This window comes from Aplidium turbinatum, chromosome 6 (assembly GCF_918807975.1).
Source record: "Aplidium turbinatum chromosome 6, kaAplTurb1.1, whole genome shotgun sequence".
Classification (NCBI taxonomy): Eukaryota; Metazoa; Chordata; class Ascidiacea; order Aplousobranchia; family Polyclinidae; genus Aplidium; species Aplidium turbinatum.
Window position 1 is genome coordinate 855,021 of NC_137477.1, and position 27,565 is coordinate 882,585.

The 27,565-nt window shown below is 41.8% G+C and overlaps 1 protein-coding gene across 1 annotated transcript; it reads right to left on the reverse strand.

The window, feature by feature from the left end:
* Nucleotides 1-10,490: 10,490 nt before the first annotated feature.
* On the reverse strand, nucleotides 10,491-27,329 carry LOC145771873 (mediator of RNA polymerase II transcription subunit 14-like). Its single transcript, XM_082583622.1, has 7 exons — nucleotides 26,791-27,329; nucleotides 18,047-18,775; nucleotides 14,874-15,034; nucleotides 14,471-14,639; nucleotides 13,942-14,101; nucleotides 13,169-13,415; nucleotides 10,491-12,705 (listed from the first exon to the last, which is right to left on the reverse strand). The coding sequence occupies exons 1-7, from the start codon at nucleotides 27,244-27,246 to the stop codon at nucleotides 10,650-10,652; spliced, it is 3,978 nt and encodes a 1,325-aa protein (XP_082439748.1). The 5' UTR covers nucleotides 27,247-27,329; the 3' UTR covers nucleotides 10,491-10,649.
* Between the last annotated feature and the right edge of the window lie 236 nt (nucleotides 27,330-27,565).

The following is a 27,565-nucleotide window of genomic DNA, read 5'->3' on the forward strand; positions in this document are numbered from 1 at the left end:
CGGTTCACTGCGATTTTCACCAACACGTTCTTCTTTTGCCCACATCAAATAAGCGTTGTCATTGCCAATCAGTACATCTACAGTACTACAATCATTCAAATGAAACATATTCACGTCATGAAAATGACGGAAACCATTTAAATCCTGCTTATGTGGTAAAGTCTTAACATCGTCAGCCCAAGCTGGGTTAACCACCGAAGTTATATCACAAAACAGTTCATTCGTCTCTAACGACTGGATGTTGAGTTTAACAAGTTCAGCACAAGTAGGTTTCTGACCAGCCAGAGTATCCATTTTAAACGACGCTTTATCATACGGTTTAAGACCAAGTTCGCACACCAAATCACTCGAAACAAACGTCAACTGCGAACCAGGATCATGCTGACAATACACAAACTTCGATTTGCCAGTCATTGGATTCAAAACACGAGCAGCAGTAACGCGGTTAAAGGCTGCTTTAACATTTCCAATCTTAACATTACGCACAGGAACTCTGGCACCAGCCTCATCTTTACTGACCAAATCCAGAGAATCACGTGACGTCACATAAAAATCATGCAGAAGAAAATAGTGTTTCCTATCGTTGGTAGGTCCACACTTACGACAGTTATTTGCATGATTACAGTCTCTAACCATATGCTGGCGCAAACAATTCAAGCATTTGCCAGCTTTCACAATGACATCTCTCCGATCTTTAGGTGTCAAGCGCAAAAATTCTTTACAATTAGACAAAAAATGATATTCAACTTGACCACGTGACGAACAACAAATACATGCCGGCAGGTCTTTTCGTCTAGCCTCACCACCGCGCGGTGCGCCAACAGCAGTCGAGTACTGCGAACTTCCTGACATGACATTATCATGGGGTTTTACAGACGTCTGCCTAACCGGACATGAAGGCAATTTTCCTTTGCCAAACTTTTTAAAATGCTGCGACTCACCAGAATCGCCCATTAGCATAATGCTAAAATCAGTCGACTTGCGCGTTTCCTCCCGTACTACAAAATCAAACAAACTCTGAAAAGTAGGTTCCTCAGTGCTACCATACTGATCACCTAAAAAGTCAAGATAACGCTGCTTAGCGTCAAACGGGAGTCGCTTAGCCAAATCCAAAACAAAACGTCCTTCTAATTTATCACGCTGACCATAAGCTTTCGCGTAAAGCAAACACTGCGACAATTCATCTTTAAACTCTTTCAAATCACTTGAAGAGATAGAAGTCAATTTGCTACCATAGCGATACTTTCTAATTTCTGGTTCTGCGAAAAGACCTCCACGAACTCCAAAACGTTGGGACAAGCGAGCTAACGACATTTCTATCCTGTCTTCCTCTGACAAGCCAGGAGTGTCCGAAACCAAATTAGCAATCGTTTGTGCAGCTGTTCTAACGCAAGCTGCTTGCAACAAAGTCAAACGAGTTCCCTTAAAGGGCGAAGCTGCCATCAAGGCCATAACACGATTTTTAAAGAAGACAAATGGCATATTATTACCATCGTAACCAATCAAGGCCGCCTTATCGAAGAACGTCCTACTATTTTGGTATTCAAAAAAGCAATCCTGCTGTTGAGAACTCGATTTAGCGGGAGAAGACAAGCTATATCCCTTAAGGGGCTGAGTGGGCTCAGTCACATGCACAGCCCGATCACGATCCTCACACACGTTAAAATCAGGAGACGCGATACGCCTCTCACAACCACCCAAATTACGTGTAGCTGGGCGATCAAAAACTAGCGGCGCTGAAAACTGTGAAGGGGGCAAAGCATTACTGCTAATGGCGGCCCCGTGACCTGTACGCTCTGGGGGAGGAGTTCGGTTGTAATTTGCAGACCTTGGCTCTACAGCCTTCGGAAGACCCTTAGCCGCGGCCCCGAGACCTCCTGAAACAGCTGGAAAACATGTGGATTGTACAGGTCCACTTACGGATTGAACAGGCGTCTGGAAAAGGTTAGGTAAATTAAACTGTGATTGATGTTCACTTCTGGAATGCCTAGAAGAGCCCTTCCTAGAGCTACGCCGGGAGCCCAACTCAAAACGATATTCAGCTAAAACTACCTCTTTACGTTGTTCGGCCCTCAACTGAGCGTCTTTGAGTGCGAACTCAGCAGCTCTAGCTTCGGCTCTCGCGGCGGCCTCAGCAGCTCTCGCTTCGGCCTCAGCTCTCGCGGCAGCCTCTGCTCGTATGGCTTCAGCTCTTGCGATGGCCTCAGCAGCTCTTGCTTCGGCCTCAGCTTGGATCTGGAGCTCCTCTCGTCTTAACTGTAGGTTAATTTGTGCAACTATCCGTGACGAGCTCTCAGACATCCTAGTGCTTACATTTGAGGCGCTATCCTCAGGATGTATGTCAGCATTCAACCTATCTGACAACTCACTTTCTTTTTGTTCGAAGTTATTTTTTAACGAGTTAAATTCGGGATCTACCCTATCACGAAGTTCTGCCAAGATTGCAGAGTTAACAATTTTACTCAAAAGAGCATGGAAATGCCGTAATTCCTCTTCTAAAGTAGATAACTTAGATCTAAAAATTAACAGTTCCTGCTTATCACTCAAAGAACCTAGGGCCACAGAAAGTTTCCCAATTTGAGTCAAAATATCCCGTCTAAGATGCCGGGCCTCTCGAACTGACTTAGCCTCATCGTTAATGGGTCCCTCCCCAGAATGGCCTGCCCGACCGCAAAGAACATCATCAGGCTTAAACTCAGTCGAGTCGACGGCGGTCGAGTCCCTATCGCCACCGAGTGTAGACATATTAAATGTTGTGGCTAAATTTAACAATTAAAAAATTAAGTTACACAAACACACAAATTAAGTTATAAAAAACTTAACTGTAAAGACCGTAAAAATACAAAAAAGAATTTAAATGCACGATACCGTAGCTGTACGAGTATGAAGTCCTAAAGTCCACAAAACTTGCTTGGATTCTTCCACTTGAATCTTCAAGCACAGATGGATTGCCTTTAATCTTCTTTCTTGCCAATGAATGTCAAAGTTATTTTTCTTCTGTACCAAACTGAGAAGAAATGTCTTTACTTTTTAGCTTAAAGTTCTTCAGTTGCCTACCGAGAAGAAATGTCTTTAATTTTCTTTGCTTCTTTAGACTACCAACCAATAAGATCTTCTTTTATTATTTCTTTGCTTCTAAGTGCTTCTTGGCCTACCAACTAACTAACTTCGTCTTTTATTTTTTGCTTCTAAGTGCTTCTGTGCCAAACACTAGACAGAGAATCGTCTTTTATTTTTTATGCTGCCTGTGCTTCCGTACAAACACTAGCCAGAGAATCGTCTTTTATTTTTTATGGTCACAGCGGTAAACCATAATTTCTTCGTGGGAAAATTGTAACTTAAAGTTCCCGGATCCGTTCGTCTGCATATAATGACCGAAGAAACACACACTTGAACTTCTTTTCAAAAAGTGTATTTCTGTAAAAATTAGCCCACGGCTACCGAAAACGAGGGGGTGCAACGCGTACACCACTGAAAACTGTCACTACAGAACAGATTACTTGGATAAAAGACGGAACCTTTGTCCAGCTAGCAAGCACTAAGCCAACAGTTAAATGTGCGGCCAACTTTCAAACAATCATTTTACGAATGACCAGAATAGATATCAATATCTCAAATTCACGTAGAAAATAACTGTGACGCAATAGAAAGACATTGTCACGCAATTCAAAACAGGTGTTCGAGCTAGTGAACCAATGCATTCATGTTTAAACAGGCCCAAACAGGTTTAAACAGGTCTGACACAAGTCTTATTAACGATGGTGCAATTTTGGAACACTTTCCAGCAACTTCCATGACGTAATATTCAGAAGACTTGAACTGTTTTTATATGACGTTTGAATAGGTGAAAATTGTCGGGAACAGGAGGGGGACATGAGGGCAGAAATGTTTAACGACATGAAATTTTACTTTTAGGCAATTTTGTGCCTGCAGCCTGCCATTTAAAATTTTACCCATGATCTAGTAAACGCATTTTTAATGAAGCCTGATCATTTTCATCTTTCTAATTTAGTCTATTTGCAAGTGTAAACTTTATCGCCCAAGCAGTCCACGTTTGATCGGATCATTTGTTGATAGTCCCGAATTCAAATCCAATTTATATCGATTAATTGGGCAACCTGTTTAGACTTGTTTGAAATAAGTTATTGTTCAAAACTTCAAGATTTTTTTTTCACTATTAGTCTATTAGACGAAACTTGTATTAGTTTCGTTTCGTTTTGCGTTCAAACAATACAAAACGTACAACAATTTCAGAACTTAAAAAGTGCCGGAAACTCATACTTCAATATGATCTTGTACCATGTTTTTAAAAGCTTTGGTTAATATCGTAACTCAGAGGGTAAGAAAGTTTATGTATACCAGGGACTCCTATTTTTTCTTTATTGTAATCGCTTTAGTCCGGGTTTTATTTGCCATTAGTGTTGTCAAATAGGTAGTTTTGTCTCCAAATTAGCAAAATTTGGAAAACTAAGCTTATTCAAGGTCATTGGGACAAAAAATTTTGAATTGCGGTAAGTTCGAATTCTGGAAAGCTGAAACGTGCAACCAGATCTGCTCTGGAAGCCTCGTTTCAGAAGCAGAAGATTTTTTATTTTAGAAATGAATTTCAACTCGACAAAATAACTTGTGCAGTCGACATATTGTGAAATATAAAGTATTCGTGAAATAATATTGCGTTTGGAAAATTTTTGAACAGCTGTGAACAATTTATTTGACAGCCTCTGGCAACATTGCTGTCCATCACAAAAAAGACAAACAAAAACATCTGCAAGCTACCTCCGCCGCGGTTGGTATGCTGCTAAGTGCTAGTTGACCAAAGCTACTTCTTCTTCTCTCGTTTGACTTGTAGTAGCTTAGATTGGCAATGCCTCCTCGTGCAGCCATGATGCGGTAGTGGGGTCTAGTTGTCGAATACCAATGATTCCACTTGGGGGCCGTAAGATGGAACATTCGTGAAGTATGTGTTGCATTGTTTGTTCTACCGCTCCGCAGACACATATCGGCGTATTATACAACCCCACCTAAACAAATTAGCTCCAGTACAGCCAACGTCACATCTGATCCTGTTCAATGTGACCCATGCCTGAGAGGTCTGCTCCAGGAGGGATGGAGAGTGCTGGTATAACTGAAAACTGGGGAGGGATATGTGGCAGCTCGTTCCATTCCTGGGTCCATGCCTCCATGCAGCTGAAGTTCTTATCCACAAGCTGTGTAGCATATCGATGGAATGGGCGTCTTGATGATAGGCGTTGAGGTCTAACTAGTCCATTTCTTTGGGAGTGACTGTGGACAGTGCCGGTCTTAGGGCATTTCGGGCCTTGTGCGGAATATGCTTTGCGGGCCCCAATGACAATGATCCATTTCAGCAGCGTAGCTAGGTGTTTTGAAAGGGGAGGGGAGTGGTTTAACGACCGGTGGGCGAAGCCTGACAGCGTGATCGCCGAAGGCAACACCCAGCGGCGGGAGGTCTGGGGGTCCTCCCCCAGAAAATTTTGAAAAATTACTTTGAATTTGGGACATTCTGAGAGCATGTTCAACAAAAACTTCGGTATGAATATTACTGTAAAATGATGCTGTCTGGTGGCATAGCATAAGGATAAGATCATGCTTTCTTTGGCATTTTTCGGAAATAAAGTTAGCCTATGTCTCTATGTTGAGTCTGGATGCAACCTATTTCATGCCCTGAAATATTCGTATCTCGATTTCGTACCCTGAAATCGGAGTAACAAAATCAAGTTTCGACGTATTTCGTCCCCTGAAAAGATCGAGTGAAATTTTAAAATGTTTGTGCAACTCCGATCAGCGACTTCGGCTCTGTTGTTTTTTCTTATCGATCTTTTAAGGGTAAGAAATGTTCAGGGGACGAAATAAGTTGCACCCGTTGAGTCTCTATGTTTTCTTGTTGCTAATTCCTTTGTGGCATTCACTTGTTGAATTTTTCCATTGGAAATGGCAAAATTAATGCATTTTCTGAGCAAATTGCGGGCCCCCTAATTTGCGGGCCCTGTGCGATCGCACGGCTTGCACATCCCAAAGACCGGCACTGCTGTGGAGAAGGTGTTGAGGATCGAGTCTTGCATGCAAAGCCAGTTTGTGAGAGGCTTCTTCCCTACGGACATGAGCAGGAGCAATGCCAGCCAAAGTTGGCAGATAAGCAGTAGGTGTGAGGCGGAGACAGCCAGTGATGATGCGCAAGGTGTCGTTAATGCATACATCCATCTTTTTTGTGTGTCTGCTGCGGTTCCACACAGCTGTGGCATATTCGACTGAGCTGTAGACCAAGGCTAGTGCACTTGTACGCAAGGTTGATGCTCGGGCTCCCCATCCTGTTCCTGCTAGGCTTCTCAAGAGGTTATTTCGCGAGGTAACCTTGGCACGGAGTGACTCGATGTGGGGTCTGTAGGTCAACTGCTGGTCAAGTTTTACTCCAAGGTAAGTTGGGTTTACCAAAGCTACTATGAGGTCACAAGTGTAATGTTACACTTCTAACACCATGTAATGTTTCACTTCTGCACCATGTCATGTTTCGCGGATTCCTTAACCTTTAACATACCAAGCCTAGCTCATCAACGTAGTTTACCAAGGTGGGGTCCTCCAAGGACCCCATCGTTTCTATTGCTTAAAGTATACAGTATATACAGGGTCATCAATAATTAACGTTACAACTTCAAACAACTGTATTTAACAAATGGTGGATAATAATTGAGTAATAAACATATAATATTATTGTCAAATAAATAAATATTTAGGAAAAACAATTTTTACTCTATGTGTCCGCCATTTGCGTCGATAACAAGTCGGAGACGCTTCGAAAAAGACCTGCAAGAATTATGAATAACTCTTTGAGGTATTTTGGCTCATTCTTTTTTCAGTTTAGCCTTCAGCGCTTCCAAACTTTGGTGGTGTTTAGTCGAAACCCTGCTCACCAGGTAAGACCAGATTCCAAAGTCTAGGGGGTTCAGGTTTGGGGGTGAAGGAGGCCATTCTTCCTTGGAAATGAAGAACGGCAAATTGGCTGAGCCAGTTCAAACATATTGAATCTCAAACATAAACTGGCAACGTAAACGCCCTCATAGCTGCGGCACTAAAACGATTGACTTGCTATATTTAAACTCGAGTTGGAGAATGACGCAACGCTGTCGGGAAAGCGTATTTAACAACGGCCAATCAAGAGGTCATGGAAAACGCGTAAGGCAAAATGCGAAACACAAGGTAGGCTACAAACTTAAAGGGCCAGTTCTCAAATAATTTAAAAGTTTAAAGGTAGGCTACGTTTCCAATATTACAACAAGGTGTTTGTTCAATCTGTGCACCGAAAATGTCTGCAGAGCTTGCGCTTTAATTTCCATCACAAGTGCACTTCTTACACTTTTATGACGCACAATGACTTAGTTAGGCTTGAAGGTTGACGCAAATAATAGTATTTTTAGTCATAACTCGTTTTTTTAGCCTACTCAGTTGCGTCTCTATACGGCTGCATTGGCACTTCTGCTTTGTAAAGCGCTGAGGAGCAACGCATTCTGCGATGGATAGAGCGCTATAGCCAGGGTTGCCATCGACATGGACCCCAAAATAAGGACAACCAAAAAATTAAATTTTTCTACGGAATGAAATAAACTTTTTTGAACAAATATTTGCATTTATACAAGTCATGACATATCACATTCTATACTTTTTCCAGAAACAATCTATTCCAGCAACAATTTTGACGCATCTTTTTCAAAATATTCTGGGATAGGCTACCTTGTGGATGCTCCGACTTTGGTGACTTGTTGCCGGGCTTACTAACATATGCAAAAATACTTATTTGCTCCTCCCCTGAAATTTTGTACTGGCTACGCCCCTGCTATTAATCCTCAATGCATCAGTCCCACAAGGTTTATACCATAAGCCAGAGTATAACTGTTGCTTCATTGCTCTATGGCAGTGGTTCCCAACCTTTTGTTGTCACGGACCCCTTTAGACAAATTATTAATTCTGCGGACCCCTACCTAAATTTTGCCTGAAACTCAATTAACATGCTATTGACTATTGTAATAATTATGCTACTCAACTACTGCACTTTGTCATATTGCATTGCCGCTATGACTCCTGCGGCAAATATCAGGTTAAACAGTTGCTCAAATAAGAAAATGAATGAATTGTTCAAGAAATGTTAGCAGTATTTGAATATTAAGGTGACCCAAAGTGCCATGCCAAAACTCTTTCAACGTAAGCAAATTAATGAGAGGACTGTTGTTGCCTTTCCCGAACTAAACGACTGAACTGCGGTTGAGTTTTTGACAATGCAACACGCATGTCATCTTCAACGTCCACTGTCCAGGCGATTTCGATGTTTAGTTTTTATTGTAACAAGAGCTGAAAATCCTGCCTCGCAAAGGTAAATGGTTGTGAATGGCAACAAAACAATAATCGCTTGCTTTGCCAAGAATGGGTAGGTCAAAATTCATCAAGGTAATCACGGACCCCTAAATGCTTTCTCACGCACCCCCAAGGGGTCCGCGGACCCCAGTTTGGGAACCACTGCTCTATGGTGTTTGTTTTTGCTTGTGTACAAGACATATTATAAAGATGGTTGTAACACTGCATTTTAAAAATTATTTTTAGCACAGTCAGGGCCGAATTTAGCTGATGGGGGCCCGGGGCATTTTTAGATCGGGGGGCCCCCCGTGCAAAACATTTTTTTGCGCCTACGGCGCGAAACACCACTTCTACATCTACAGTAGCATTAATCCAGCACTGCATAGCATTTGGTGGAAACTTCAAAGGCTGAAAGAAAAAAAGAACAACACAAAATCACATTTAAGTTACATCATTATAACATAGCATGATGTCCTGGTAGGCACTTTAACGTGGTACACTGTCAGAATTCCATAACACAATCATGCGTGACGTACACGCAAATCAGCTGACTTCAGTCATGTGACTCAACACGTGATTATCTGGTCGTCTTTATCGAAAAATTTTGATAGAAAGAAATTTAACTGAATATCTATGGTTAAAGTGCCTACCTGATGTCCTTCTTTGTATACCGGAAACTTGTATCATTGCTCGATTGGCCTTTCAGCAACAAAAGTGCCCTTTTTCATAATCCTGCCCCCCCCCCAGTCAAAAGTTATTTCGGCGCCCCTGCTGTTACTCGTGCAGGACATTTCCTTTGAAAATGCTCAAATTTCCAATAAGGGAACGTTCAAATATTACGTAACGCTTTTTTTCCGAATTTTTGACCACCCCTCCCCCATGTAACGCCAACGTAACGCTTTTTTCAATCCCCCCCCCTCCCCCATGTAACGCTTTTTTACTACGAATTCAGCACAAAAAACTACCATTCCGTACTCGAAAGCGTTACGTAACGTTTTGCTTGAACTCCCTCCCCTTCGATGTGACGCTAACGTAACGCTTTGCATTTGGGGGGCCCCCCAGACCCCCCCCCCTTTCAAAATTCCTGGCTACGCTACTGATGCAGCCACAATGGTACAAGGAAGGAATCAGCCTTTTAGCTGAGTCTGTCCTTAGCATCTCAGAACAGCTGTATAGCCTACAACTTCGATAAAGCTGATCCTTTTTTCTGAAAAAAGTTAAGGGATGGCTACCTATACCTACATCGCATTTTTATTTTGTCACACAAATCTAACAAATCGGCTTGCGAGAAACAAATTTGTCTGTTTTTTTGCTGTAACTTTTGCTGCAAACGTCTATATGATTATCCAAAAGGATGTCAAAAATTCTTCATACGTAACATTCTAGGCCTACTTGTATTTTACTCGCTGGCGAAATGTGTCCTCTATTTAGGGAATGAAAATATGGTAGGCCTATGAATCAGGGACTCTACACTCTGTCTGCTCGTCTACAGCACGTCACATCTAGCACATTTCTAGATTATACGCTACCCTAATTAATTGTTCGTAAAAAATTGTAACTGTTTTACGAACAATTAGTATTACGGTCAATTGCATGCACGAAAGAAATGCTTTACGAAGAATTGTGTTACGAAGAATTAATTTTACGAACAATTGTTTACGAACAACTGTTTACGAAAAAAACGTCGGACACCGATTCTTGAGAAGACATTTTGGGCCTGGTACCAATGAGATCCTCGGGGCCCAAATCAAGATTCTTCGAAGAAAAATACATTACATCCAAATACGATCTCTCGAGTTTCCGGGTCCCTAAAATCATCCCGGGTCCAAAAGTAGCCCCTTGCCACTACTGCACTAATCGTTCAGGATCTTCAACTACGTATGACGTCATAGCTTGTTCGCACCCGCACAAGGTCTGGTGCCACGCAGCGCGTTGTACGGTAGTGGCACAAGCAAACAACTGTGCCCGCATAGCCACGGCTGGATGCGACCTCGTGCCCTGTTCAGCACAGACTTCGATGACAATCAACCGCGCGAGTCGTTCCACAAATACGTTGATGGCAGCCCTGTAACTAAAAACGCCGTTCTTTTGCCCAAGCAAACCACAACCGAGTTGTTGAAAATGTTCTTTAATAATGGGCAGCGACTTTGCAATGACGTCATAATGATAATAACATTGTTGAAATGCAACCTCTGTAAGATGACAAGTTGCACTATAAGAGCATTCTATTTGCACAAATACCGCGGGTGCCGCAACCACACTCCATTGAGGAACTATCATAGTGTTCATCAGGTGGAGAATGCAAGGTTCTCCATCAGGTATCGCACAGCAGTGGACACTGTCGCTTCGTGGGGTGGGTTCTGTCTGCTCGAATCCGCCAAGCGGTTGAGTAGTCCACTGATGTACTGAAGAGCCTGGGATGCAGGATTCTTAGGCTGCAAAGCAGCTGGGAGGATATTGACTGCGCTCTTTGGTGGCTCATGGAGAAGTGGGACAATGATAGTCTGAGGACTCCCTTGGCCCATGGTGGGATTAACCACCTGAGTTAGTTGGATGAAAACAAGGACTTTGTCTTTAACAATGATGCAGGGGGTACCATAAGGGGCAATCACTACGCGAGGGGGAGAGGTAAGACACAAGGACATTGTCCACTTCAAGTTAAATCCAGGCATCCTTCCTCCTGTCATTTCAATTCTCATCAGTTGGATAAGATCCTTGAGAACAGAACCGGGAGCTGAAATCATGTTGAAAAAAGATCTCATTGCGTTGTATCTGTATGGGGAGCAAGTGATGCGATCCTCGAAGAAATTCTCCAAAACTCGGAGATCTTCCTCAGACCAGCTCTCCATCGGCTGATTTGGGATCGCAGAAGGTTGTACTTTCAACTTGAGCTGCCTCATGTCCTGGAGGAGCGGCTGGCACACAACCTGCAAGGACCGGGCGACGAACGCCGAAGCCAAGGAGCCATCGGCCCCGTCGGAGTTGACCTGATTGATCATAATGTTCCGGACGTTCTCTGTGTTACTGATGCATTTGTTCAGGAAGCGGCGAGTTAGGGCTGCTCCGAGAAACTGCTCCAGGGGTGAGGGTCGGTGGAGATAAGGGTGCAACAAGCGGGGCGTGTTGGCCATTGTAAGGGACGGACCGCACAGCGCCGCCACTGAACTATGAGGCAAGATGGTGAAACTTGCAGCTGAATACGTGGCATGAGGAAGATCTTGAAGTCCAAAATTTTGCGACGAGTTTCGTGGCTGATTTGGGGGGGCAGGGAGGGTCGGGGAGGGGGGGTTGTCCTTCTCTGAATCGGCGTGACGTCGAATGTGGTTGGTGTCGTTGTACTTTGCAAGGAAAGTTGCCAATCCTGGTATCGGGACCAAAGAAGACTTGGACTTTGCGAAGTCGAACTGCGAGAAGGCCCCGTCGCGAATCATGACGAGGTCATCGCTACGGAAGTAAACGTCGAGACAGTAAACCGAAAGGAAAGTAACGCGAACGTGAGTCGCGGTTTGGGGCACGATGGTGAACGTCTGCTCCACCGAGGTCGCTTTTTGATAAACCCCCAAAAGTGGGGTGGAGGGGAGGCGTGCTAGAGAGTGGATGGGGGCAGCACTGTCGCAAAGGATGTGCATCAAGGCGGAAATATCAGGATTAGCGTTGAACTGTTCGGTGAGGTAGTGCCGGACCAGGCAGTGGGCGTTGACGTTCGTCTGAGGCCCGGATCGGCCAAACTTGAACAGGAATTGCTTCTCCTTGGTCCAAGCGATCGTGACAAACATGGACCTCCCGTACTTTATAGTGATAGATTTGTAATTGTATGTTACCACCTGGATACTTCTGTTCAAAGCAAAGTCAGGGTGCTTCGTCTGTTCCGCAAAAACATAAACAGCTTCATAAAGATGCCCCAGTCCAGTCCAGTCATCCATGAACGCTTTCGCGACATCTTTGTTCGCGTTGGGATGCAGATGCGAAGACGCGTCATAAGTAAATGTGACAGGAACAACGACGTCATTGTTCTTCGCGATGCTTCCTTTCACCGGGGATTCCGCCATGATCAGCTCAGCCACCCAGATCTTGTTGGAACGATCAAGCAACCGAAACGTGCATCGAAGCATCGCGTCGCGAAGCAGAGCGTTTGCATCGGTGCTGATCCCTGAGATGGTCGGGAGACTGAGGACGGAGCAGGAAAGATCGATCCCGGACCCTCCCTCGCCCAGTCCTTGATGGCCCACACCGACCCTGTCCAGGCCGGCAATCAGGTCGATGAACGGGATGTGGGCGCAGCATACTGCCACCATGTGCTGAAGTTCTATCTCGTTCTCGTCGAGACTCTTGCATCTCTCCGATCTGCAACAGATAAAGAGACATTGAGCGTTGGGTCGCTTATTATCATGCATTGTGATGAACGCACCAACGGAATTTGTGGCAAGCGTTTCTGACGAAATAATGCACAATTTGAAACGCGTCAAAAGTACAAGTTACACCACACGATGCGTCAGGCGACTAAGGATTGAAAAAGTAGGAAAGCCACAGAGGGTCGAAATGCAGTTAACGGTATATTGATAGTTGCGAGGTTTAGCAGTTGCAATCCATAAAAGATTCACGGCCTTTCTACAGCGGTAGTCAGAAGGATCACACAACATGGCAAAAGCGTCAAGTGCGCACCGGTACGAATGTGATGTCATCGAAGTTTGTTCCTTTACAAATCACCAACCGCTTCTCAACAGTAACAAGGAACATTGTTTGGTCACATGCAGACGGCTGTGAGCCTGTGACAGAATAAAGCAACCCACACGACACTGACGCCTACCTGTTCCGCTTGACCTGTACAAAATTGTGATCGACTGACGTCAGCTTCGCCATCAAAGCATGGACCGATGTGGCTACAAGCTCTGTCTTAGCAAAAGTGCCGTCTTGCGGCTTCCTTTCCACAGAGGAAGTTGCCAGTAGATGGTATTTGTGTTTGACTTGCGTTGGTCGTTCCTCAGCAGGCAGCACTTCAACGACGAGGTAATACGAAGGGTGTTGCAGCATCTTGATGTAAAGACAATTGTCACCTGCAAACAACATCAGTCATTCTTGGCACTTGTTGAATGGATTGTTGCTGCAGTCATTGAACAAAATTTGAATATCTCACCAGGTGCGACTATCAGGGAAAGACCAAAAAAAAAACGTTTTAATTCATAACCGGAAAGTTTGCAAATCCTGACAAATCACTCAAATCACACAAAATCTCAGGTTGATCACATTAACAGCTTTCTAGGTTGATCACATTAACACACCAGTTTTCGTAAGAAAAAGGTTATAAACATTTCCCTACTTGAAGAGTATTTCCTTTTGTATGCTTCAGAAAACAGGACCTTCTAAAAAAAACATTTCCTGGCTGCTTGGTTACAATTCACGTTTACAAACATGAGAGTTTCATGGAATTAGTTTTGAAATAAACTTTATTCTCAAGCACAAGGAGGAAAATGCTTTATGAAGATGAAATAAGGAATTCTGCAGCAACATATCATTTCAAAGAGCAGCTTTTCGGGTTAACATTTGCAGCTCCACCTCAGCAGCATGTTGCCTCGTGCTTACCAAAGTTGGGTGTTCCTCCCTGGACGTAGAAAAGTCGATCCAAGCAGGCGACCGGGAAGAGTTGAACACCCTTCCTGCATCTCCGCATGGCCAGGAGCCCCCGAAGAGTCACAAACCATCGGAGAAGCGACAACGACGATTCGTTGATCTCCTTCTCCATCTGAAGACGATTATGTTGTTACAATGGTTGACGTCATGTGATTGACAGTTCGACATGTCGCAACAAGCGCGACACATCTATGACGTTGCACAAATAACCAAGTACTGGACGTGGCAATTAATGGCCAGGTTCATAATTGTTACACATACTTTAAAAAATACAAACATAAAATGTTTCACTTTATAATTGCAATCTATCGAGATTCTGTTGATGATGAGCAGCAACCCAGCCACGGTATCTCAACAATGAAGATCATCGGACCGATCATGAAGATCATCCGACCGACCATGGAGGATCATCCGACCGACCATGAAGGATCATCTCACTGACCTTACAGGATGATCGAACAAACTATGCATCATCATCTACCTTCTCCAGGATCGTGTCGCTAACATCATCAAGATATGGTTCCAAGACTCCGGTCTGGGGATCGACGAGGATTCGGAGGCATTCTGACTCTCTTCCTGGATCTAAAAGGGGGATGAATAATATGGAATGCTTGTCGCTTTCTTCCTTGGAAAAGTGAGACTGGTCATATCTGTAAGAAACAAAAAACAATAATTGTTTTTAACAATAATAATGTGGCCTCAATTATTGAGACCACACGAACCTTGGTGGTGACAGGCAGCCACGTTGATAATTACCTGAAAGTTGCAAACTCACCTAAACCAACATTATACAGTTCTTGTTAACCTGATCACAGAACACTGTCCAGAGCTGTTAGAAGTCATCACAATACGACGAATTGCTTTCAAACAAGATTGTCGCTTACCTGATATGTTTGCGAAGCATTTGTTTAATATCGAAGAGCAGACGGAAGGAACGTGTGCAGATGGATCGATGAATTAAGTGCTCCAGAGAGAGGTCATCGATGTGCGAGCAAGACTCAGACAAACTTGTGTCAAGCAAAGACAACTTCGGATTGTGCATAACCTACCCACAACAAGTAACGTCAGTAGACGTTAAATTAATGCAAAAAAAACTACTGAGTTGCTGTGAAGGGTAATACAGTACAACTTTAATATACTGTCATGAGAAAATTCTTTCATGAGGGCCTGAGGGGGGGTTGATGCACCCTAGTGGAGGCAACAGGGTCCACGTCTTTTAGGCGCTGACAATTAGGCGCTGGTCTAATAGGCGCGCACACTGTGGCGTTTGGATATTTAGGCGCGTAGCACTGTGGCGCCCGGTCATTTAGGTGCTATTCCTAGTAAAGTCTGTAGATTGTATCAGCTTGGCAGGTAGGGGCGTTTCACACAAAATATTATATTAAACAGGAAAATATATTGTTTTGTTAATTGCGTGTGTGTTGTTGGTCATGGCTTCAGTGAGTGAAGCTGCTTAAACCGGCAATGATTTATATATAAAGTGTTACAGGCCTCGAAATTCGTTTTTGTTGACGGCGGACATACGTGTCCGGTCTGAGCAGCTATCTCGGCGGACAAATTAAGTCTCACGGCGGACACACCAGTTTTGACGTCGATCGTCATGCTTAATCACTTTAACATGATATTTCTTCGCCATTTGAGAACTATAACTATACGGTTTAGAAGACTTTAAATTTCAGTAAAGTCACTCTGAAAGGCTTTCATCAGACCAACGACGTGCGCTTGAAGAGTAAAAGCGCCGTGTAGCTGCTTAATACGCAGCATAACTGGTTAACTTCCACCGAACGAGGTCGTGTGGCTTCTTGCGTCACAGTCTGGGTTTATTTTTTTCTGTTGTTTATCGGTGATTGACCAATTTTTTAGCAAAACGTTCGAAAAAAATATAGTCAATTCGGTTAAAATGTCCGAAAAAATATGTAGTTGATTCGGTCAAAATGTCCGAAAAAAATATAACTTAGTCAATTCGGTCAAAAAGTCCGAAAAAATATATAGTCATAGTCAATGTCTGCGGCCGGGTGTTGCAAGGATGAGTTTCGCTGATGAACATTGAAGAAACGTTTGTCTGCTTTAACTTTTCTCAGATAAAACACGACAACGTTTCTCAGCGAAACTTAATGTTGTAGCTAGTCAGAAAGTGCAAATTTTGGGTTGTATCACTCAGCTACTTGAAAGGAAATATTTTCATCAGAAAAAATGACCGAAACAAATAAAAAAGGACCGAATTTTTTCAAGTCATTTCGGACAAATAACCGAAAAGTCTCAGCGAAAAAAAACCCAGGTCACAATGCTCTGGGCACAAGTCGGAAAACTTCTACACTAACGCTACTATTTTCTGCTGTGCAAAGCATCACTAATCACTAGGCTTTTTTAAGGTTTATTTTTGCATGTCATGTGAGCGAAAGTGAATTTTCCCTGGGCTTTTTCTTACTGTAAAACCAAAACTTAACAACTGTTGCTGTATCTTGCTGTAATAGCCCTCTCGCATTTCTAATTTTGTAACCAACCTTTCTTTATCAATATTACTCGGAGATCAAAGCCAGACATTGTGACATAAGACATGAACTAAGTTGCGCGCGATTAGTGTAGAAGTACCCGTAGGCCTACTCCCATCGATTCTTTGCGAAGAATTCACGTAATGTTACGATGATTCAATCGTTGAAACAACGTAAAAATCAAAAGTTTTCTGACTTGAATGAAAGCTAAGGGATTATAAGGGATACAGTAATCACATTTTCTAGATGCGCGCTAGAATGCGCGGAAAGTTGTATTTTCGCAACAATTGTTCGTGCTATGCAATGACGATTTGTATTAGTTCCTGTGTTATTTTTCGGCGGACAAATATGACCGATCTAGATGGTACTTCCCGCGGACATCACATGCTGTGACGGCGGACATGTCCGCGGTGTCCGCCGTGAATTTCGAGGCCTGTGTTATATTAAACAGAAAAATATGTTGTTTTGTTAATGCTTGTGCGTTGTTGGTCATGGCTTCAGTGAGTGAAATTGCTTAAACCGGCAATGCTTTTTTACACAAAATGTTATATTAAACAGAAAAATATATGGGTGAAGCTGCTTGAACCGGAAATGCCTTTCACACAAAATGTTATATGCTTGAAATAGGCTATCTTTTAACCTTGGACGTAGGGATACTTCCTTGGTCATCATGGCAAAAATCCCAAGACGTGTGTATACGTCCGGGGTCGCGAAAGAGTTAACTAAAAATGAACTCAATAATGTTCGGAAGCTTGAATAATTTATTGATAAAGCTTTCACCAACGCAAACCTGGACTAACAACAAATAAAACAATAATAAATCAACAAAACAACAATATATTTTTCTGTTCAATATAACATTTTGTGTGAAAAGCATTGCCGGTTTAAGCAGCTTCATTCACGGAAGCCATGATATAATTTTCTGGCAAGCTGCCAAACTGATACAATCTACAGACTTTACTAGGAATAGCACCTAAATGACCGGGCGCCACAGTGCTCCGCACCTAAATGTCCAGACGCCACAGTGTGCGCGCCTATTAGACCAGCGCCTAACTGTCAGCGCCTAAAAGACTTGCTCCCGAGGCAACACACTTGGAGAGTGATCGCAAGCACAAAACCGTGAATAGCTTGCAAGTTATGAATCATGGTTTATGGTAGTTTCTTTTGCTGTAAGCTTCTTTTGAAATATAGATCACGAAAAACCAAAAATATAATAAAAAAATATATATATACAGCTACCGCAAAATGACTTCGGACCTTTTTACCAAAATTTACGCCAGGTTTGTAGCTGTGCGCTTTACATCAGATCATACCACTAACATTAAGCACTGTGACTAACAATGCAAAGATTGTGAAAAATGTGAAGAAGGTTATAATAATGCAATATGACAAATTATTAAGAAAGGTCGATAGTTTTTATTAAAAAATTTCATTGTATACAAAATGCTTGTTTTTCTTGAAAATTTAGAAAGGTCCGAAGTCATTTTGCGGTAGCATGTAGATCAATAGAAATCTTATGTCTGCAAAGAGAAATCTTGAAGATGAAAATTGATCTCATGCTTTACCTGAAGAGGCTTGGAAGGATCGTCGGGTGACTGTCGGATGGTGATGGAGCAAGGTGTGGTTTGACTCTTGTAAGCATGCAGTCTCCAATATGACACAGTCATCCTCTGTCCGGGAAGATATTCCTCCAGTTGGATGAACTTTCCCCAGCGCAAATGTTTCAGTCGATTCGCTTGTTCATGGAGGACTTCTAGCTGCAAGGACATACAGAACGAATGCAACAGATCAAACATATCTTTGAGCGGTCTTTCGTTGTTGATTAGTCGACTTTGCACCAGCTCATGAATGTAGTCCACTTGTAAATGATGGATAAGTGAGCGACCATTTCCAACATCTAAGTCATCAACAAGGAACTCAAGTTTCAAGACTCTCCATGGGATTTGTGGCTTGTCTCCCATCAAAGTAATGTAGGCCCGGAATTCATTGGGAACATACAGATGCACAACACCATGGAGCACTTTGACTTCAACTATTTGAGGGGGGATGTACTCAGTTGCCAAACGATACAACATTATTTGATCGATTCTCTTCAAAGTGGCCTTCTTTTCTTTCGGCTTTATTGGGTCTGGTGGAATTATACGGTCCCGGATGCACAATGGCAAACGAATGTATGTGCCTGTTGTAAGAACATCCACAGCAGCAGGAATAGAAAAGTTAGGCAAACGAGCTTGCACAACCAGTTGGTTGGCTAATATATGGAGCTTGTCAGCTGTGTCTATGAACACCATCGCCTGCAATTTAATGATAAACTTTAAAGATTTGTCAAACAAAGTTGTCAAGAAAACAGTTCATACATTGTAGTTTAATAGCATTGCAATGCTTCAGTTGGGATGGAGAAGAGCAACAAACTTTAAATTGGTCAGTAATCAATAAATTTTAATACCTGAAATGCAACAAATATTTTGATGATTTATTTTCACTGATTCGATTTCACTAATTTGTGATTAATTTTTTTCAAGCTCTTCAGGTTTAAAATATATATTTATATTTTATGTAGCCTATTTAATATTTATAAAAATTTGAGAAACCTTGTTTTACTATGTTTTTTCAATAATCCACAGCAGGGATGTGCAACTATTATATTTATACTGCTGGGAAAAATATGCGTATCAGGGTAAAACCTCACATCAAACTTGTATTTTTCATTGACTTCCCTGCCATTAAAAAAGTAATTTGGTTTATTTCACAGTAACAATAAAGTTTTCACAATCAATTTAATGAGAACTTTGAAGCTAACTTGCATTTTCAACCACTATATCCAAATTTACATTGATTGAAGTGGGTGTAAAGAAAGAATCGGCCACCCCTACCAGTAAGGGAAAACCGAGGTAGGATAATGATGAGGTGCTGGCAATCCCAAGTCCATTCTTCAGGTGAAAACATTGTTACCAATCAAGTATTTACAATCGTGTTTACAATGCATCATTATCGCAATAATTCTATTCAAAGACAACTACTAGTTAGGGTGTGACAGCCGCCCCGACCTTTTCAGAAATTGCCTACCTTTTTTTTGGTGGTGAGGTTTTACCTGTATAAGATTCCTGTAAAGTTTCAAAACAAATGGTCAAGGTTGAGATGGTGGCCCGTGGCCACTAAAGTTTTTGGGGGGTGCGTGATGCATTTTTAGGGGTGCTTTTGCTATATCTCGGCTCCTAGACATGATAGAAGGTCATGCTATAGCTCAATCGATGCAGAATAAGCAAATTTGTATTAGACTTGTGAAGAAACTATTTGCCTAAAATGTGTAGTTTGCAAGTTATTTGAGAAAAACCCGTTTTTTGTAAAAAAAATTGTGAAAAATTGTTACATATGAATTGAATGTTTTACCATTTTCACTTTTTTTCTTCTTAGGAACACCTGGAGAAGTACAGAAGCTGTAACGCTTCAAAGTTTAAACCTAAGTTACCTCATGTTTTGCTTTGTTAGAAGCATAGAAACTGAACACTGACATTGTGTTTACTGTTTAGGCAATTTTTATGGTGGTAAGTGCTAATTTATAGCCTATTACATGCTATGTCAAAGTTTAAAGATCCAAGGTATTATTATTTGCTTGACACAATTCCTGGTGAAGAAAATAAAGTCATTACTGGTTCAAGACTCCCTACTTGTCGTCAGCTCCTGCTGTGCTTTCTTGCTCATCATTCCACTACAACAAATACCTTGAGAAATGCTGCTAACAAAGCTGTTAAGTGTTAAAGCAGTAGCCTACTACCCTTTTACGAACATGTAAATGATGCAAGAATACCTCACTTGCAATCTCATAAGATGGCAGAGGAAGTGATTAAGCTGTTTAATGAAATGAAGGCTATCCTAAAAAGAGAAACCAAGTACAGGATGGACGATTTACAGCAACAGAGAATTAAGGATTACAAAGAGAAACTAAACTCCACAATAAAGTTATGGAAAAGGAATGTGTTAAAGAACATGAGTAATGAAGAAGATAAAGCATTTTTACTGAGTATGATGACCGACAGGGTTGCAAGTATGGGCAGTGTGCATAGGCGTCGATTTTTTCTTAGAAGAGAGGAAATCTGGGTGGGCGAGAGTTTTCAAACAGATTTCATTAAATGTGTATGTTTGCAAATTCGCAATGGTTCAGTCTTCGAAATGAGCATATTTTTACTTCAGCAAAAACGTTGCCGAGGCCAAACGGCAAAATTTGAAATTGCCTCGGCAATTACTGTGAATATTTAGTGGGAAAAGATTGTAGGTACTAAAACATGTAAAATGAGAAGCGAAAAATATACTAGAGTAGTCTATTACAAACGCATTGTTTGATTTGTTGTGATGTAATAATACCAAAAGTAGCGATAAAGCGAGCAACAAGATGCGCACGCTGTTACGGTAATTCACGTTAAAAAACTCACGGGGAGGGGAAAGTAAGTTAATTTTGGGTTGATTCAACGTTCGAGTCAGCACAAATCGATTTAATTTTTCCGGCGGGTTATATTGCGTAACAACAATGCCCAATAAAAAATTTACGTTTGTTTTACACTAATTCGACATGTAGCGACGTTAAATTATCATAAAATAACGTTAATTGCTCAACCAGGTACAGGTAACACATTAATAGCTCCCTGCGAGAAGATCGCCTCGATTTAAGTAAGCTTATAAGCCAACATAATTTCGCCACAATTGGGACACTGCGAGCAACACAAAGTCTGTTTGATGAACTAGTCAGAATCGGTATCATCAGATGCTGTATCAGCTGGACGAGATAACGGAAAGCGAGGCGCAACAAGGAGTAGATGCTTACAATAATTTGACGTCTACTGGAGTTAAATCAATGCAAATAGGGTGATATTTTTATAAAAGAATCTCCCAGCTGGACACGTGTCTAAGCGCCGGCGAAGTAGGAAGTAACCCAAATAAAACATCCAGCAATAGTAAGATTGAATCAATCTCCTAGTCTGGTGTAGTCTTAAGAAAATTAGTTTTTTCTTGTAATCTTGTGGTCCTTACAATCACCTCGCGGCAATTGCCGACGCTAATTTCAAAAAGTGTAGTTAGTTTTTCTCACAAAGACTGCGTTTAGCGTCGCTGCAGCAATTAAGCTTTAATAGGTTGGATGTTTTCTTTCTTGCATCTTGCGATTTTATGAGCGCTGCTAAACTAAACAAACTTCTTTTATGTTTTCCGTTGCGACCTAAAAAGCGCGTGACTCGTGACCTGTTATCTTTAAAGTGGCGCCTTCGGATTTGCCGGATTTTGATTAGCAAAAGCGATTGTTTTAGTACGTCTTTAGTTTGTATCGGTTATTTTATTGTCATGTTCATTATGATGTCATATTCACATTCCCTTACGCTGCCCGGGAACTGAAGTTTCATTGTGACGTAACGAAAGTGAGACCATTCCGAGAAAACATCAAATTGCCGACGCAAATTCGGAGAAAAAATCAAACGTGGCTTTCTCTCACCAGGAATTGCCAGCTGTGGCAGTTGCCGTAGCAACAACAATGAAGTGAGTACCGCATTTTTTCCACGCAGCGTTGTTGCGGAATTGCTTTGTTATGTCGGATACCTAGCGAGAGACATAGCGTAAAACAAGAAGTTGCGCTGCAGTTGGTTAGATAGTCCAGCGTTTAAGAAAAACGGAAATAATTGTAACGAACACTTCATAAGTGTCATGAAAACAGGGTGGGCGAAACATATTTTGCCCACCCTCGTTTCACGGCAGGGTGGGCGTCGCCCACCCGGCCCACCCTATTTCGACGCCTATGGCAGTGTGGATATGGTTCTCACTACCACAGAAAGGAAGGTCAATGGAAGAAAGGAGTCGGAAAAAAATGGAAAAGAAAGGCATGTTTAAGACGAGAAGCAGCTGAAAAGCCATTTCATATTGTTGAGAGTGATGTAGACATTGAGGATCAAGATGATTATGAAGAGATAGCTCACTGCTCCAACAGGCCACACAAAAGGAGTGTGAAGACTGGTACAGACGAAATCGGTTAATCGAATCACCTATTTGCCAGACGTTTTGATACGATTATACGATTGATTCGTTTAACCAATTTACTAAAAAAGGTTTATTGTGAATGGGCATAATTGTTGAGAAGATGTCTGTGCTGACTAGGCTGCAACACACATTACAACTGATACTTCCTACAACTGTTTACAATTCTGGTTAAACTTCAAAGAGTTTCCTAGTTCTGTGTTACAGTACTACAGTGCATACCACTAAGCTGTATGTCCCAGCCAGCAAAACTGGTCCTTTTTACATTGATTTATCGTTTGCAGACGTTGAAACAATGTAAAAAAGATCAGCTTTGCTGACTGGGAGAGCATGTACCATCTAAGCATTTTTCTGCAAACTGCAGCAATCGGACTGCAAATCGGCAATCTTTCATATCACCGATCTCTGTGACGTCACAACGCGAACTTTGAGCTTGAAGTTTTTGATTCAAGGGGGCTATTTTTAGCTCCGTACCAGCTATGTAGTTTTGAGTATGGAAAATGGCCTACGAAAACAGTGGTATGGTAGAAAAACACAGCTCACACTCATTGTTTGTTTTGAAATCGCAAAGGGTTTTTTTCAAGTGTTTTGCGCTGTCTGGTAAAATACTTAATTTGCAATGTTCTTCAACTGCACAAATGAAATTACGCACTGCATTTCACAACAATAGGCTACTTTTTTTCAGCAATTTAAAAAAAAATTCTCCACAGTTTTCTGGTTAAAACTTTTAGACATGCTTTCCAACACTTCCCTCTCAAGCCGAAATAATTTGTCCGTGTCCATTCCTTGGAAGGCCAGTCGCCGACGGATGACATCAAAAGCATTTAAACTTCTTTATTGGGAAGTGTGATTATTCCTTTTGTGTGCTCTTCTGTTTTAATGAAGCCCAGCTGTGCGAAAATTGGTTCTTTGTAGTGCGATGTCTAGCACATAAGAATATGGCCTGGGATTACAGACACTTGTCTTTGTTTTGATCGCATGCGTCTGTCTCACCTTTGAACGTTGTAGACAATTATGCGAAGCAAAAAAGAGACATTCTCTTTTCGCTAACGGGTACAATTATACGATTAAATGAATGAAGTTGGCAAACCAGAATCAAATCCTGATGCTTTTATCCGACTTATTCTTTTAAGCGGTATACGCTTAACCGATGTTTTTACTTAACATTAGATTGGATTTGGTTTGGGATTTCAGGTTTTGATTCAAATAAACGATTGATACGTTTAAGCAGTATACTATTAACCGATTTCGTCTGTATATCAGCATTCTGGCAACACGATATCCTCAATTCTTCCACAGTAGTGAAAGCAACTGTACGTAACCGCATTAGCCCTACATCTTTAGCAGCACTTACACAGTTTTACATTACCGCTACAGAAGGTGATGTTTCCAAAGTTAATCTCAGCTACAGAACAGCTCACAGGTAGGAAAGTTAACATTGCATTTAAGTGTAGTGTTTGTTAATAAATGACTTCATTCACTACATCTGTTATCTTGCTTCAAAGGTACCAGTTGCAGTCAGTGGTTACGATAGCTTCAAAGATAAAAGAATCATGGTCTCCTCATTCAGCTTGTTGTATATTCCTATGTGCCATGGTGGCTAACCGCTTCTGTGTCAACTTGTGCTCATTGCAACGACCTCGAACTTATCAACAACCTCCTTGAGTATAAATAAATTGAAAGCAGTATGGCCAAAGCAGCTCTTAAAGCTCTAAAGGGGCACATGTGGTATCTTAGTGAAGAACCTATACCCCTTTCCCTTTTCGATAGCAGTGTGTCTGACAAGACAAAGCAAAAAATTGTTCAAAAACTGACAAGCTTCGAAGATCCTAAACATTCTTTGAAAAGAGAAGGAAGTGATTTTGGCAAACCCTCTTTTCCTTCTGTTGCTACAAAACCAACAGAAGATTCTTGGAGCTTCTTCAGAATCTTGAGGATTGACACGACCTTTTTAAGTGTTGATGTTGTCGATTGGTGCCAGAACGGCAGCTACTGTGAAGCAAAGAAACGGGTTTCAAATCGTTGTGTTGTTAATGATGCAGCAGAAAGGGGTGTCAAACTGTGCCAAGACTTTATTGACACTACTAGTACTAAGACAGAAGTTTCATTTCAAAATATTCTTCAAGTATTTGAGAACAGCAGAAATTCTATGCCCAATCAGCGTAAACAAAAGTTACATCCATCTCGGTGTTGGTTTCTTACATTGTGATTTTTATCATCGCTGTTTCTCGCTCTCAAATGTATTTTGTCTTCTTCTCTCGTGTTGTCGCTATATGTCAGGGCATCCGTTGGTTAGCCACTGCCTGGTGTTGTCATCGATGGAAATTAGGCCTTCCATACCATGGGGTGGTCTGTATAGCCGGCAATCCTTGATAATGTGGGCTGCCGTCTGCATTTCGCCACACTCACAAGCAGCACTCTCTGCCAAGCCCCAGCGCAACATGTCTGCACCATAGCGTCCAACACCAGTGAGCAAACGGTTACGCCTTGATGAGGCAAGTCTAGAGAGGCCATGTCCCAGCTGGTTTTCGGACGGGGATCTGAATACTTGGCGAAGTGGGGACGTGCTGCTTGACCATTGTTCACACCACGCCGCGTGGCACCACTGTTTGCTAGGGCTTCCACCAGAGGCTGCCAGAAGGTCTTGTGCAGCGCGTACAAATGGCTTTCTTGATTTTAGCCGCTGCTTTGGTGGATATCTCAGCGTGGTTGTGTGTAGCGGATGGCCAGGGTTTAGGGCTTTACGGCTCAGGGAAAGAACAGCACGTTGGCGCCGTAGTGCAGCTGGCTCAATGCTTGCAAGGACAGGCAAACAGTCAGTTGGAGTTGGGCGGAGGCAACCTGTGACAGTTCGCAGGCAGTTGTTGATTGGTACATCGACAAGGTCAGTATGGGCACCGCTCGAGCATGCGGCTGTGTCTGTGGCAGGACACTTAAAGGCATGCCTGAAGGTGGACACGAAGATTGGCTTCCTTGCGTTCCCGTCCACTTAATCTAAATCTTCAACCACCGGGCGTAAGCCTGGATACGACAAACAAAAAAAAACAAAAAAATGTATTTTGTGATTTCGTTTAACATTAACTAAACATGTGAATTCATCATTTCATTGATTTTCCATGTGCTTTAACCCAAGAAGAAAAGGGGCTAAAACATTTTTCTCACAAATATGCATAAAACGGGTTTTTCTCAAATAACTAAAAAACTACACATTTTAGACTGAACTTTTGTTCACAAGTCTGATATAAACTTGCTTATTCTGCAACGATTGAGCTATAGCATGACCTTCTATCGTGTCTACGAGCTGAGATATAGCAAAAACACCCCTAAAAATGCATCGCTCACCCCCCAAAAACTTTAGTGGCCACGGGCCACCTCTAAACCTTGACCAATTTTTTTTGAAACATTACAGGAATCTTATACAGGTTAAACCTCACCACCAAAAAAAAGGTAGGCTCTGTGAAACCAAGTTACAAAAATCATGGGGCGGCTGTCACACCCTACTACTAGTCTAAGGAAAAAATGAACGGCAAACGAAATAGGGCAGACCACCAAGAACTTGGACTAATGATATTGAAGACTGGTCAGGACCTAATTACAAAACTGCAGTAGAAAAATCTCATAACAGAAAAACTTGGCGTCTCATTGCCTCCAACCCTCGACGAGAGGAAGGAACTTAATGATGATGATGATTGCCTTTTATCACTTCAAACTTTTGTTTTTATGTCAGGAAAAGTTAATAAGTTTAAAATTAGTGGGAAAGAGGTTTGTTGTCTGCAGACTTTGCTAATTTTAAGGAGAAATGTATTTTTGACTTTCAGCAATACTACGATGTTTATTTGCATTGGTTTGAGATCAACTGCATCCATTGAGCGTGATCTGATTTTTTATCGTTTTATTGCCATTATAGATTTTTACCCGAGTCAATATACACTTTTCTTAATCAGTGCAAATTATTAGTTCTAATTGGTGGGCTAATATTTTGTCTACATCGAAGTTAAAACATACTTTTTTTTGTGAGATTAACAATTGTAGCCAAGATATTTTAAGTTTAGCTGGTATCAAAAATTATATATATATTGTTTACTTACTTTAGTATGCTTTTATTGTTTATACAATTAGGTAAAGAAAATAGAGAAAGCAAAACTACGTTGCCAACCCAGAGAACCACCCTGGGTTGGCACTCGACAGTAAAGTAGACAAAATCTGCTGTGAGAAGTTTCTCTTACAGTTTTAAAGCCATGAACTTGATAACGTACATGTATCAAGAGGATTAACAAGCAAATTGTAAGCTTACCTGTTGGTCTAGAAATGCTGAACCTTCACTGCAGCGAACAACTTTTCCAACGGAGTTAGCCCACTTTACTAAGCTAAAAAGTCGAATGAACAATTGCCGGACGCGTGTAGAAAATTCAACAATTGTTGTTTTTCTTTCCATATCACTTTTGCTGGGCAGGATATCAGCCATGACAGTTATGTCATGATAAGTTTTATATACAACAAAATCAATTAGAGTTGCCAATGATATCGTGTTTGGTGGTTGCATGTTGACAGGCTGCAACGACTTCATTGGTTGGTTGTCAGTCGGATGTACGCTGCTTGGCTGCAGAAAGTTCATGCTTGCGGAGGGCATAATTCCACTCGGTAAATTCCCATGTTGCATAGCCGATGGATCATGCCTACTATGGTCAGTAAAAGGTACCCGCACCATTTGGGGCTGGTTGGCTGCATGACGGACTGCATTGGACATCATCGTAAGTCCACTTTCAAACAACAGGCACTGCAGAAAGTTGCCTTATAATCAGATTGTTTATGCTGCAATTCATTAGTCAACAACAATTGTCTAAATAAGTAGAAAGTTAAAACAAAAGCAAAACATATCTACAAAGGCAGTGACTATAGTTAGTCTGCCATATATATATGGTGCCCACAGCTCTTGAGATTATCATCACCACACATCACTTGTATAGTCATGCGGTCACCTGTACCGTACCTTTTTGTTAAACTTTTTTATTTACCTTTTATTTATGAGAGACACAGCAGTTTATTCATCAACAAATTGAAACACAGTC

Coding starts and splice junctions, on each gene's coding strand:
- LOC145771873 (XM_082583622.1), bottom strand. CDS start 27,246: ATGATGTCCAATGCAGTCCGTCATGCAGCCAACCAGCCCCAAATGGTG. Junction 18,776..26,790: donor CAGCATTTCTAGACCAACAG/GTAAGCTTACAA, acceptor ATTAAATTGCAG/GCGATGGTGTTCATAGACAC. Junction 13,416..13,941: donor GGGAGGAACACCCAACTTTG/GTAAGCACGAGG, acceptor TGTTGTTTGCAG/GTGACAATTGTCTTTACATC.